Source organism: Microcaecilia unicolor, chromosome 2 (genome assembly GCF_901765095.1).
Source record: "Microcaecilia unicolor chromosome 2, aMicUni1.1, whole genome shotgun sequence".
Classification (NCBI taxonomy): Eukaryota; Metazoa; Chordata; class Amphibia; order Gymnophiona; family Siphonopidae; genus Microcaecilia; species Microcaecilia unicolor.
The window spans coordinates 617,022,479-617,035,838 of NC_044032.1; the positions used below are offsets into that span (position 1 = coordinate 617,022,479).

Sequence of the window (13,360 nt, forward strand, 5' to 3'; positions counted from 1 at the left end):
GAGATTGAGGTAATCTCCATCACTTATAATGCTCATCTCAAAACTTGCCAAAGACAGCCACCTTCTGCAGTTCATAAATAAATTCATAGGACAAGAATTTGAGGGATTGACCTAAATATATCTTTAAGTCCCATTTTGAACCTGCAACATTCAATACTACGAGATCGCCTCACCCATGTCCCTTACTCCTTCAATATTATTATTTAAAAAAAAAAAAAAAAACACCTTCCAATTTTGAAATTATCCCCCCTCCCCTGCCAAAATTAAGGGGATTATGTACATATTTCTTTTAGGAGGCTGAATTGATACCAACAGGTTTCAATTTGACGTAATATGTTAAATATTAGCTTAGTCCTTCAAAAAGGGGGACCTTAATTGTTACATTTATAAAAACTTCTGAGAGGGCTTTAATCTTGAAATTTTTTTCCCACAAACTGTGGTTTGTTTCCTTGTTCAAGGGTAAATGTTTTTCCAGATCTCTCTTTGGTCATGCAAAGTACTAAAAGGAATTTTATTGCATTTTGATCATTGATATCCCAGAGGTATTTCTGAGATAAGCAGCATAAAATGTTTTGTACTTTTCTGGGATCTTACCAAATATTTGTGACCTGGATTGGCCCTGTTGGAAACAGGATGGTGGGCTTGATGGACCTTTGGTCTGTCCCAGTATGGCAATACTTATGTAGGTAAGTTTCTTTTTCAAGTTTTCTTAAAGTGTATTCTTAAAATACAGAGTGAGACATCTATCTTTTTTGGGCAATCTCATTTGATTGTTTAATTGGCAGCAGCCAAAGAAATTAATCTCTTATGTTGTGTCTGACTAAATGGTATTTTAAACGGAGATTCAAATCATTTTGCTGGCACTCTTGTCTCCGAGGTTTGAATTTCATTTTGTTTTCAATATTTTCCTTCCTCTTTCTCCAATTATTTATTTTATTTGTTACATTTGTATCCCACATTATCCCACCTTTTTGCAGGCTCAATGTGGCTTCCATAGTACCGTAAACGGCATTAGCCTGTTCCGGTATGAACAAATACAAGGTGATAATATGGTAGAATGAGGTACATGTATGGTAAAATACACTGGGGAGAGGGAGAGGAAGAGTTAGGATATGTCCATTACGGTCTTCGGTTACGTTATGCTGCAGGTATCCAGATTTTTAAAGTTGGGTATGTGGGGTATGCTTGTCTACAATTAGTAGACTTTTGTGCATTTGTACCTTATGATGCTTCGTCTTCTTCTCCATTTGTGGTTGACAGTTTTTGGGTGAATGTCTTCTGTTATCACATATTGCATTTTTTTGAACATAAAAGAAATAAATGGGAATTTGGGCATCCAAGTGACAAATGGAATTTAATATAAAAAAGTGCAAAGTGATGGGAGAAAAAGAAAAGTTTAAATTATCAGTGCACACTGTTGGTGTCCACTCTGGGTGCTTGTTGTTACTGTGGATCACATGCTGAAACCATAGGAAAAACATGCAGCACCAGCCACAAAATATCAACCACTGGAAAGATATTGACACAGGAACTTATGCTTCTGTATGGAACTCTGGAGTAAGCATTATCCCATCTTAAAAGGGGGCAAACTTGAAGGTACAGAAAAAGGCAACCAGAATGGTAGAAGCACCATAAAAGACTTCAAGAAAAGGCTTGATGTATTCCTAGAAGACAAAGCCATAGATTGGGTTGGGCACACATAAATGAACTCAAGACTTAGCTCTGTTGGGTGTTACTGCCAACTCTGGAGCCACTGTCTGTGATAGGACACTGGGTTAAATGGTCTGATCCAGTTTACCCATTTTTGTGTTACATTAAAAAGCATCCTTGAATTAATCTGGACAGCTCCTATAAATTTGAGTACAATAACGATCATGGAAAGAAAAAAAAATTCCCCTCTCCAAAAAACCTCCCACTGCTCAGAGAGCACAAATCAAACTGCATCACAGTTTTCCCAGTTGCATCAGATTTTGATCATAAAAATTAAAAAAAAAACCCATTACTCTTTTTCATAATATTTATTGCATGTCTTACATTTCTAGTACAAAACAAAAGCTAGGAATGAAAGTAGATTAAGACACATACAGAATCCTTCCAAAGACTGAACAGAGAAAAGAAAACTAAAGAACTATAAACACTGCAGAGCTGCCCTATGTCTCCCTCTAGAGCCCCAAGTACTACAAAGTCTTTGGGTTATCAATTATCCATGCATGGCTCCTATGGCTTCCTGTAGCTGACATCCTGAGGAAAGTAGCAAACAGCATTGGCCAGTTCTTGTGTTGTCTGACGATGTTACCAAAGAACACAACTTGTGTGTCAGATTCTGTTCTCTGCATAACTGGACATGTAGGAAGACACAAGACACTTTAAATACCAAGTCTACTGTGTTAGTTAATAGAAAGTTTCAAGACACCTGTTGATAGAGTGGACCTGGCATAATGTCTCTTCCATAACTCCCATTTACTTAGCGGCTCTTTAGTCTTGAAATAAGCAGGATAAAAGAAAGGGAGGAGGAACAATCATCCTGGACCCAGGACCACAAATTCTGGATTCAGCCATTCTTCCTAAATCTTCTCTCTGTTCCTAATTCTCAGGCAGAATAGGATGGTGGAACACAGAAACAAAACAAAGCTTATATATTCAACAAGGAACAAATCTGTCAGGCTGGATAAATGCCACTGGCTAGTTTATGCTAGAAAATGGGAAATCACCTGCCCTCTGGCTATGCAGCAAATTCTCCATTCAATTGCTGTTAAGAGCATGACAAGACAGACCTGGAATAAAGGATGGCTAGGAAAAGGAAAGACCTCCTTACTCCCACCATCAAATGCAGCCTTTGTACAAATAAATACCCACTATGTCATATAAATTACCCCTGTACCCACAGCAGCTCTTTCTGGCTCATGTGAGTATTAAATTCTGCAATCAAAAAATCAAAAGGTTTCTTTACTCCACATTATCCCTTCTCCTCAATCCAACTAGTCCAACTGCTACTCCCCCCCCCCCCACACACACAAAAAAAGCATGTGACTGACAGCATATTTTAGAATCAGGTACTAAAAGGCCACCTTCTCAATTTTGACAATTTCAATGCTTTGTGTGAATTGGGGGGGGGGGGGGGGGGGAGGAGGGGAAGAGATGGAGAATCAAAGCTTCCTCTGTTCTAGGGAAATGCTACAGTGAACATCTTAGTAGGTTAACATAGCCTGATCCCTATTCTGTGAGAAATATTATTTAAAAATATAAAGTGACAGTTAAATCATCTAAACTTATTTTTCGCTAACCTTCGGCCTATGTAGAAGCACAGAAGGCAGAATACAACAAGGCAAATCTGGACTGTAATTGTACTCATCAATTCTCAAACCTTTCCAGCTATCCCCATTCTGTCTAGGCATGTAGTTAAAGGGCAAAAGCAAACTTTAAACAAAATATGCACAACAGGATAAGAGAAAGGAAACTCGTACACATGAAGGGTGGGGTTTCCTAGCAGTGTGCTTCAGCTGGGTTTTCTTTGATTATCATTCACAGGAACTGTGTTGTTCCCCAGCAACCTCATCGCATGCTGATGCAGCAGAAGGCGCAGGGGACTTGAGTGGCTCAGAAGCAGCGCGGGAGGTCGTTCCAGTCCTGGGAGGATCTTCTGCCACAGCAGTGATCACAGAGGTTCGCTCTATAACAGCTTTGCCACCATCTTGACAGCGTTTGCTGCAGAAAATCGTCTGACTTTCCTTATCTAGAGCTGTGTTCTACAAAAGAAAACCAGCAAGGAGAAAGAAAATTAGGCTCATGTCGCAGGTTGAATTTGCAATTTAATGAATTCACAACAATCCATTCCTGATCATGCACTATGCAGAGAAAAGGAGAAATAACCATCATATCTATTTCTATCATTAGAAGGAAATAAAACCATATATGGTTAGACTTTTTTTTAGTCAGAAGATTTAAAAAAAAAAAGCAGTGTTTCTCAAACTGACCTATTGATGCAAAGCAGCTAACTTACAGGACTGCAGAAAAAGGAGTTTAAGTGAGAATCTAGAGGTGGATTAGAACCACAGCAAAACGACAATGCTCTTTGGAAAATCTGTAAGAACAGGTGAAAATAGCCAAGTTCATAATTACTGAGAGAAAAGAATCTCAGCACAGCACAAGTACCCATTAAAGTCAGAAGACACCATTGCCACCAAGCCATCACCACTGCTGCCCTGTCCTCTGCACTTTTGGAATCCCTTATGAGTTGATAATCTGACACAAATGGTTTCCAACCCAGTTCTCATATCAATGTATAGGAGTGTGCCACATGCATTCCAGTTACTGAGTGCCAGCCTATGTACAATATCAAATGTGAAAGATACCAGGTGCTGAAATCCCTCAGGATCACCATAATGAAGCTCCTGGCAAAGGGGGGGGGGGGGCATGACCAGGAAGATGAATATTTTATTGACAGATTAATGCATAGAGACCTCACGGTCCATGATGAATAGATAACTAGAAAAGACAACAAAGGAAACAGAAGAGAAGGGAGGGTCTCTCATTTACACAAAAGCTGGAAGATAACCACTTTGACCAGCAGAGGTCACTTGCCACTCTTTCCTGCTTCATTTTAGATACAGAACCAATACTGAAAAAAGAGAAACACATGCAATGCACAGACAAACAAAAGCAGTGCATGCCAGAGGTCACAATAGGAGAGGACAAAGGTGACTTATGATAACTTCCTTTCATTTGGGATAGAACGACCCAGCTACAGACCAGATATGTTATCTAGGGATGTGTGCTGTCTACAAGGGGCCTGAATCAGAGAAACAAAGACATTACTGAAACTCATTAGTTCTTCTGACTACTACCTATGTACTCATTAATTTAAGCACCAACATCTCAAGATAAAAAGCCTACAGCGTACCGCGAGCACAAGCGAAAGATGCAGAGGCCCACGTGGTATTCTAGTATAATTAGTCTGGTCAACGGGAAAAAAATTGGCTGGAAACATGGGAGATTAATATATGCGCACTTAAGTGTCAACTTAATGAGGAGAGTTTTCAACTATGTTCGTCAAGAAAAGGTAACAAAAGCTTACAACTGAGCAGGATGCACAAACACCATAATTAAACTGCCAGACTGAGAAGGTACAGAAGAGCAACCAATAACCTCAACTGGATGACCTGGAAATTGCAGGCCATTACAGCTGAGTTCTCTGTGGTCTCTGAAAAAGAAATTAGGTGGTGGCAGGGAAGCAATATTCAGCAGTATTTACCTAGTAGGAGCAATTCCTACCCAATAAGCATCAATCACTGGTCTAGTCATGGATATTCAGCGGCATTATCTGGATATAATGCTCTTAAATTAACTGCTGATCACTTCAGAGGAGCTCCCAGAGGTGGAGCCAGGTATTACCTGGTTAGTGGAGAAGGTCTGCTAACAGGATATCTCAAAGCCAGGATAGCAAAAAAGGCTGAACATAAGTGTTCTCATACTGGGCCAGACCGAAGGTCCATCAAAGCCCAGTATCCTGTTTCAAACAATGGCCAATCTAGGTCACAAGTACCTGGCAAGATTCCAAAAGAGTAAACCAGATTTTATGCTGCTTATCCTAGCAATGGATTTTCCCAAGGCCATCTTAATAATGACTTATGGACTTTTCTTTTAGGAAATTATCAATTTTAAACCCTGGTAAGCTAACTGCTTTTATCACATTCTCTGGCAACAAATTTCAGAGTTTAAATTACACATTGAGTGAAGAAATCTTTTCTCTGATTTGGTTTAAATTTACTACTTAGTAAATTCATTGCGTGCCCCCTAGTTCTTGTATTTTTGGAAAGAGTGATTCACATCTACCATTTCCACTCCACTCAGTATTTTATAGACCTCTATCATATCTCCCCATCAATCATCTCTTCTCAAAGCAGAAGAGCCCTAGCCTCTTTAGCCTTTCCTCATAGGGAAAAGTTGTCCCATCCTTTGTTTTCATCACCTATTTCTAATAATATATCTTTTTTTGAGATGTGGTGCACAGAATTGCACACAGTATTCCAGGTGCGGTCAACACCATAGAGTGATAAAAAAGCATTATAATATTCTCAGTTTTGTTTTCTATTTGCTTTCTTAGTTGCCGCTGCACACTGAGAAGAGGGTTTCAATGTATCATCAACGATGCCACCTAGGTTTTTTTCATGGGCAATGACCCCTAGTGTGGGGGTGTTTCAGCAGCACAGGAAGATTTTTGGGAGAAAGAGGGCAAAGATAGTGAGAGATGTGTTTGAGAGGGACAGATGCTTGAAATAGAAGATGGAACAAAAAAGGGAGATGGTGATCATGGAATGCCGTGAAGAGACGGTGCCCGTGAAGGGGAAGGGAGAGAAGAGACTGTGCCCATGAAGGGAAAGGGAGAGAGGAGACTGTGCCCATGAAGGGAAAGGGAGAGAAGAGACTGTGCCCATGAAGGGAAAGGGAGAGAGGAAACTGTGCCCATGAAGGGAAAGGGAGAGAAGAGACTGTGCCCATGAAGGGAAAGGGAGAGAAGAGACTGTGCCCATGAAGGGAAAGGGAGAGAAGAGACTGTGCCCATGAAGGGAAAGGGAGAGAGGAGACTGTGCCCATGAAGGGAAAGGGAGAGAGGAGACTGTGCCCATGAAGGGAAAGGGAGAGAAGAGACTGTGCCCGTGAAGGGAAAGGGAGAGAAGAGACTGTGCCCGTGAAGGGAAAGGGAGAGAGGAGACTGTGCCCATGAAGGGAAAGGGAGAGAAGAGACTGTGCCCATGAAGGGAAAGGGAGAGAGGAGACTGTGCCCATGAAGGGAAAGGGAGAGAGGAGACTGTGCCCATAAAGGGAAAGGGAGAGAAGAGACTGTGCCCATGAAGGGAAAGGGAGAGAGGAGACTGTGCCCATGAAGGGAAAGGGAGAGAGGAGACTGTGCCCATGAAGGGAAAGGGAGAGAAGAGACTGTGCCCGTGAAGGGAAAGGGAGAGAGGAGACTGTGCCCATGAAGGGAAAGGGAGAGAAGAGACTGTGCCCATGAAGGGAAAGGGAGAGAGGAGACTGTGCCCATAAAGGGAAAGGGAGAGAAGAGACTGTGCCCATGAAGGGAAAGGGAGAGAGGAGACTGTGCCCATGAAGGGAAAGGGAGAGAGGAGACTGTGCCCATGAAGGGAAAGGGAGAGAAGAGACTGTGCCCATGAAGGGAAAGGGAGAGAGGAGACTGTGCCCATGAAGGGAAAGGGAGAGAAGAGACTGTGCCCATGAAGGGAAAGGGAGAGAAGAGACTGTGCCCATGAAGGGAAAGGGAGAGAAGAGACTGTGCCCGTGAAGGGAAAGGGAGAGAGGAGACTGTGCCCATGAAGGGAAAGGGAGAGAAGAGACTGTGCCCGTGAAGGGAAAGGGAGAGAGGAGACTGTGCCCATGAAGGGAAAGGGAGAGAAGAGACTGTGCCCATGAAGGGAAAGGGAGAGAGGAGACTGTGCCCATGAAGGGAAAGGGAGAGAGGAGACTGTGCCCATAAAGGGAAAGGGAGAGAAGAGACTGTGCCCATGAAGGGAAAGGGAGAGAGGAGACTGTGCCCATGAAGGGAAAGGGAGAGAGGAGACTGTGCCCATGAAGGGAAAGGGAGAGAAGAGACTGTGCCCGTGAAGGGAAAGGGAGAGAGGAGACTGTGCCCATGAAGGGAAAGGGAGAGAAGAGACTGTGCCCATGAAGGGAAAGGGAGAGAGGAGACTGTGCCCATAAAGGGAAAGGGAGAGAAGAGACTGTGCCCATGAAGGGAAAGGGAGAGAGGAGACTGTGCCCATGAAGGGAAAGGGAGAGAGGAGACTGTGCCCATGAAGGGAAAGGGAGAGAAGAGACTGTGCCCATGAAGGGAAAGGGAGAGAGGAGACTGTGCCCATGAAGGGAAAGGGAGAGAAGAGACTGTGCCCATGAAGGGAAAGGGAGAGAAGAGACTGTGCCCATGAAGGGAAAGGGAGAGAAGAGACTGTGCCCGTGAAGGGAAAGGGAGAGAGGAGACTGTGCCCATGAAGGGAAAGGGAGAGAAGAGACTGTGCCCGTGAAGGGAAAGGGAGAGAGGAGACTGTGCCCATGAAGGGAAAGGGAGAGAAGAGACTGTGCCCGTGAAGGGAAAGGGAGAGAGGAGGAGACTGTGCCCTTGAAGGGAAAGGGAGAGAAGAGACTGTGCCCATGAAGGGAAAGGGAGAGAAGAGACTGTGCCCATGAAGGGAAAGGGAGAGAGGAGACTGTGCCCATAAAGGGAAAGGGAGAGAAGAGACTGTGCCCATGAAGGGAAAGGGAGAGAGGAGACTGTGCCCATGAAGGGAAAGGGAGAGAAGAGACTGTGCCCGTGAAGGGAAAGGGAGAGAGGAGACTGTGCCCATGAAGGGAAAGGGAGAGAAGAGACTGTGCCCGTGAAGGGAAAGGGAGAGAGGAGACTGTGCCCATGAAGGGAAAGGGAGAGAAGAGACTGTGCCCGTGAAGGGAAAGGGAGAGAGGAGGAGACTGTGCCCTTGAAGGGAAAGGGAGAGAAGAGACTGTGCCCATGAAGGGAAAGGGAGAGAAGAGACTGTGCCCATGAAGGGAAAGGGAGAGAGGAGACTGTGCCCGTGAAGGGAAAGGGAGAGAAGAGACTGTGCCCGTGAAGGGAAAGGGAGAGAGGAGACTGTGCCCATGAAGGGAAAGGGAGAGAAGAGACTGTGCCCATGAAGGGAAAGGGAGAGAAGAGACTGTGCCCATGAAGGGAAAGGGAGAGAAGAGACTGTGCTCATGAAGGGAAAGGGAGAGAGGAGACTGTGCCCATGAAGGGAAAGGGAGAGAAGAGACTGTGCCCGTGAAGGGAAAGGGAGAGAGGAGACTGTGCCCATGAAGGGAAAGGGAGAGAAGAGACTGTGCCCGTGAAGGGAAAGGGAGAGAGGAGACTGTGCCCTTGAAGGGAAAGGGAGAGAAGAGACTGTGCCCATGAAGGGAAAGGGAGAGAAGAGACTGTGCCCATGAAGGGAAAGGGAGAGAAGAGACGGTGCCCAGAAGAGAAAGGGAGAGAAGAGACGATGCCCGTGGAGGGAAAGGGGGGAGAGAAGAGACTATGCCCGTTAAGGGGAAGGGAAGGAGAGAGAAGAGACAGTACCCGTGGAGGGGAAGGGGGAGAGAAGAGATGGTGCCAGTGGAGGGGAAGGGGAGGGGGAGAGAAGAGACGGTGCCAGTGGAGGGGAAGGGGCGGGGGAGAGAAGAGACGGTGCCCGTTGAGGGAAAGGGGAGGGGGAGAGAAGAGACAGTGCCTGTTGAGGAAAAGGGGAGGGAAGAGAGTGTCTGATGAGGGGAAGGGGAGGGGAGAGAAGAGACACTGCCCGTGGAAAAGAAGAAAAGGGAAGGGAAGAGAGGCAGGAGGAGATTGTGCTCATGGAGGGGAAGGGGAGAGAAGGAAGACAGGAGGAGACGGTGCCCAGGAAAGGGAAGGGAATGGAAGAGAGACAGGAGGAGATGGTGCCCATGAATGAAAGGAAAAGGAGGAGATGGAAACTAAACAGATTTGAAAAGGAAGAAAAAGTGAATGAAAGTTGAATGTGAAAAATGGATATAGGGCAAGATGAGAAAAAGGAGAAAAAAAAAGAAATAGTGAATAGACAGGAGACCCTGGAAACAGAGTTCAGAGCACAGAGAAGCAGAACCACAGAGAACAAAATGAAAGATAAAAATCACTAGACAATGGTAAGATAATGTTTAGTTCAGTAATTGAAATATATCCGTTTTGAGAATTTACATCTATATATTGCACTATAGAGGAGGAAATGTGAGCGGGTCGCTTGATGGGATCAATCGCGCGATTAAATTTTTTAATCGATGTGTGGCCATATACATATATATAAAGCTTAACCTTACTCTCTGTTTTCTATCTTTTAACCAGTTCTCCATCCACAGTAGGACACTATCTCCTATCCTGTGACTTTCTAATTTCTTCAGGAGTTGTTCATGAGGTACTCTGTCAAATGCCTTTCAAAAATCCAGATTCACAGTATAAACCAGCTCACTTTTATTCACCCCTTCAAAGAAATGTAGTAGACTGGCGAGGAAAGATGTCCCTTGACTAAATCCATGTTGGCTTTGTCTCATTAATCCACACCTATGTATATGCTCAGTAATTTTGCTCTTTATAATAGCCTCTACAATTATGCTCAGCACCGACATCAGGCTCAATGGTACATAATTTCCCGGATCACCTTTGGAACCCTTTTAAAAAAACTGGTGTTACATTGGGCACCCTCCAATTTTCCAGTACCATGCTTGATTTTAAAGATAAATTACATATTACTAACAATACCTCTGCAAGTTAATTTTTCAGTACTATTAGTACTCTGGGATGTATACCATCCGGTCCAGGTGATTTTGCCACTCTCTAATTTATCAAATTGCCCCATTACATCTTCCAACTTTACAGAGATTTGTTTCAGTTTCTCTGACTCATCATTATTGAACACCATTTCTGGTATTGGTATCTCCCCCACATCTGCCTCGGTGAAGACCGAAGCAAAGAACTCATTTAGTCTCTCTGCTATGGCCTTGTTTTCCCCGAGTGCCCCTTTTACTCCTCAGTCATTTAGTAGTTCAACTGATTCTTCTACTGGCTTCCTGCTTCTAATATACCTAAAGGAGTTTTTATTATATGCTTTTGCTTTCAACACAACCTTCTTTTCAAAGTCTCTTTGCCTTCCTCATCAGTGCTTTGCATTTGACTTGCTATTTATGCTGTTTTTTTAAAAATTATCTTCCATTGGATCCTTATTCCATTTTCTGAAGGATGTTCTTTAGCTCTAACCGCTTCCTTCACTTTGCTTTTTAACCATGCCAGCTGTCGTTTGGCCTTCCTCCTGTCTTTAATATGTGGAATAGATCTGGTCTGGGCTTGCAGGATATTTTTGAGCAGTGTCTGAGCGCCTGGCAAGTTAAATTACTTCCTGAAAATGACATTAGCAAAATACTATTAGTATCACACACAGAAACTTTCCAAATAAATCAAATGATCATTAGCTACTGAGGGGTTTTAATAAACAAAACAAATCCAACGCAAAATGTAAAGTAAACAAAATGAACACACGAATGAATGAAAATAAAAATAAAGTTTTTCTGATACCATTTTTAGGAAGTAATTTAACGTGCCAGGCGTTCAGACGCTGTTACGTCATTTTTTTTTTGAGTCTTGGACTTTTGATACTGCTTGCAGCAAAGCTAAGTTTGGACACAAACATCTAGTTTATACTCACCTCAGTCCCTGAAGCAGTCCCTATAAGATAAAACCCGCGGCATTGGGCATTATAAGGGAGTTAACCTTGGAAGAGCAACTGTGAGCTCTGTGGCTATTTTGATAAAGATAAGTACATGGCCTTGATATTATAAACTCTTTGATTATTGAAGTAAAAAGCACAATGCAGTGAATATATATTTAAATTTGCTTAGATCTCACATTAGTGCACCGTTATTGGAGGCAACTCTATGAAAGAGATCACTTAAATCCACCCGCTAACAGCTATCTTATAACTGGGCTACAATATGGGTGAATTATATTGGAACAAAGACTACTATATAGAAAGTGATAGAGCTAAAGATTGACACTCTAGAAGGGGAAAGGAAGATTTGATACAAACATTCAACTATCTAACAGGGTTCAATAAAGCATAGAGTGAAAAATTCAAGGAAGAGAGGTTATTCTAAAAGTTGAAAAGCGGCATTAGAGATTACTTTCACACCAACGGGGTGGACGACACATGGAATGGACATTCTGTAGAAATTACAGGAGCCAATACAGAAGCTGAGATCAAGTACGCATGGAATAGATACAAATTGATCTTAGTGGACCACAGGTCTAGACAGACAGTAGGCAGGAACAAATAGACTAAGTAGATCAAATTATCCTTTTATGTAAAGATGTTTTTTTGTGTTTCTATGTCCTCTCTCAAGAGCCCTAAAACCTTTGGGTTATTTCACCTGTTAAGCCTCCAGTTTTGGCTGCACTGAGCTAGTGGCCAACCTGTTCTATGGCCATATTAAACTACTACTACTTATTTCTATAGCGCTACTAGACGTATGCAGCGCTGTACACTTGAACATGAAGAGACAGTCCCTGCTCGACAGAGCTTACAATCTAATTAGGACAGACAAACAGGACAAACAAGAGATAAGGGAATTTAAAGTGAGGATGATAAAATAATGGTTCTGAACAAGTGAATAAGGGTTAGGAGTTAAAAGCAGCATCAAAAAGGTGAGCTTTTAGCTTAGATTTGAAGACAGCCAGAGATGGAGCTTGACCTACCGGCTCAGGAAGTCTATTCCAGGCATATGGTGCAGCAAGATAAAAGGAACAGAGTCTGGAGTTAGCGGTGGAGAAGGGTGCAGATAAGAGAGATTTACCCAGTGAACAGAGTTCCTGGGGAGGAATGTAGGGAGAGATGAGAGTGGAGAGGTCTGAGGAGCTGCAGAGTGAATGCATTTATAGGTCAATAAGAGGAGTTTGAACTGTATGCGGAAACGGATAGGAAGCCAGTGAACTGACTTGAGGAGAGGGCTAATATGAGCATAACGACACTGGCGGAATATTAGTTGTGCAGCAAGAATTTTGAACATATTGAAGAGGTGATAAGAGTGTGGATGAGGGTTCTGGTAGTGTGCTCAGAAAGGAAAGGGCGAATTTTGGTGATATTATAGAGAAAGAAACGACAGGTTTTAGCAGTCTGCTGAATATGTGCAGAGAAGGAGAGGGAGGAGTTGAAGATGACCCCAAGGTTACGAGCTGATGAGACAGGAAGGATGACAGTGTAATCCACAGAAAGGGAATGGGGGAGGAGGAGAGATTGGTTTAGGGGGAAAAATAAGAAGCTCAGTCTTGGTCATGTTTCGTTTCAGATGGTGCTGAGACATCCAGGCAGCAATGTCAGACAGGCAGGCTGATACTTTGGCCTGGATTTCGGCTGAGATTTCTGGTGTGGAGAGGTAGATCTGGGAGTCATCAGTGTAAAGATGATACTGAAAACCATGGGATGAGATCAGAGTACCAAGGGAAGAAGTATAGATGGAGAAAAGAAGAGGTCCCAGGACAGATCCCTGAGGTATACCAACTAACAGTGGGATAGAAGTAGAGGAGGATCCACTAGAGTATACACTAAAGGTATGCTGGGAGAGATAAGAAGAAAACCAGGAAAGAACAGAGCCCTGAAATCCAAGTGAGGACAGCGTATCAAGGAGTAGGCTGTGATCAACAGTGTCGAAAGCAGCAGAAAGATCGAGAAGGATGTTAAACAACCCTTATGCACTTTGGGGACCACCCAGAATGTCATGCCATCATAATACAATTTTATTCAGCTCCTCACAGATCTGGCCAAAACTGTAAAGAAAATAT

At 43.4% G+C, this 13,360-nt stretch overlaps 1 protein-coding gene across 3 annotated transcripts in view; it reads right to left on the minus strand.

Moving 5' to 3' along the window:
• Nucleotides 1-3,179: 3,179 nt before the first annotated feature.
• Nucleotides 3,180-13,360, minus strand: part of DCLK2 (doublecortin like kinase 2) — a 341,471-nt gene continuing 331,290 nt past the window's right edge. For 2 of the 3 annotated variants that reach the window (XM_030191660.1, XM_030191659.1), the window contains one exon: nt 3,180-3,746. In XM_030191660.1, the coding sequence (XP_030047520.1) occupies nt 3,519-3,746 (228 nt within the window). In that variant the 3' untranslated portion in view covers nt 3,180-3,518. The remainder of the gene's footprint in view (nt 3,747-13,360) is intronic. The other variant, XR_003940738.1, reaches the window with a different exon arrangement.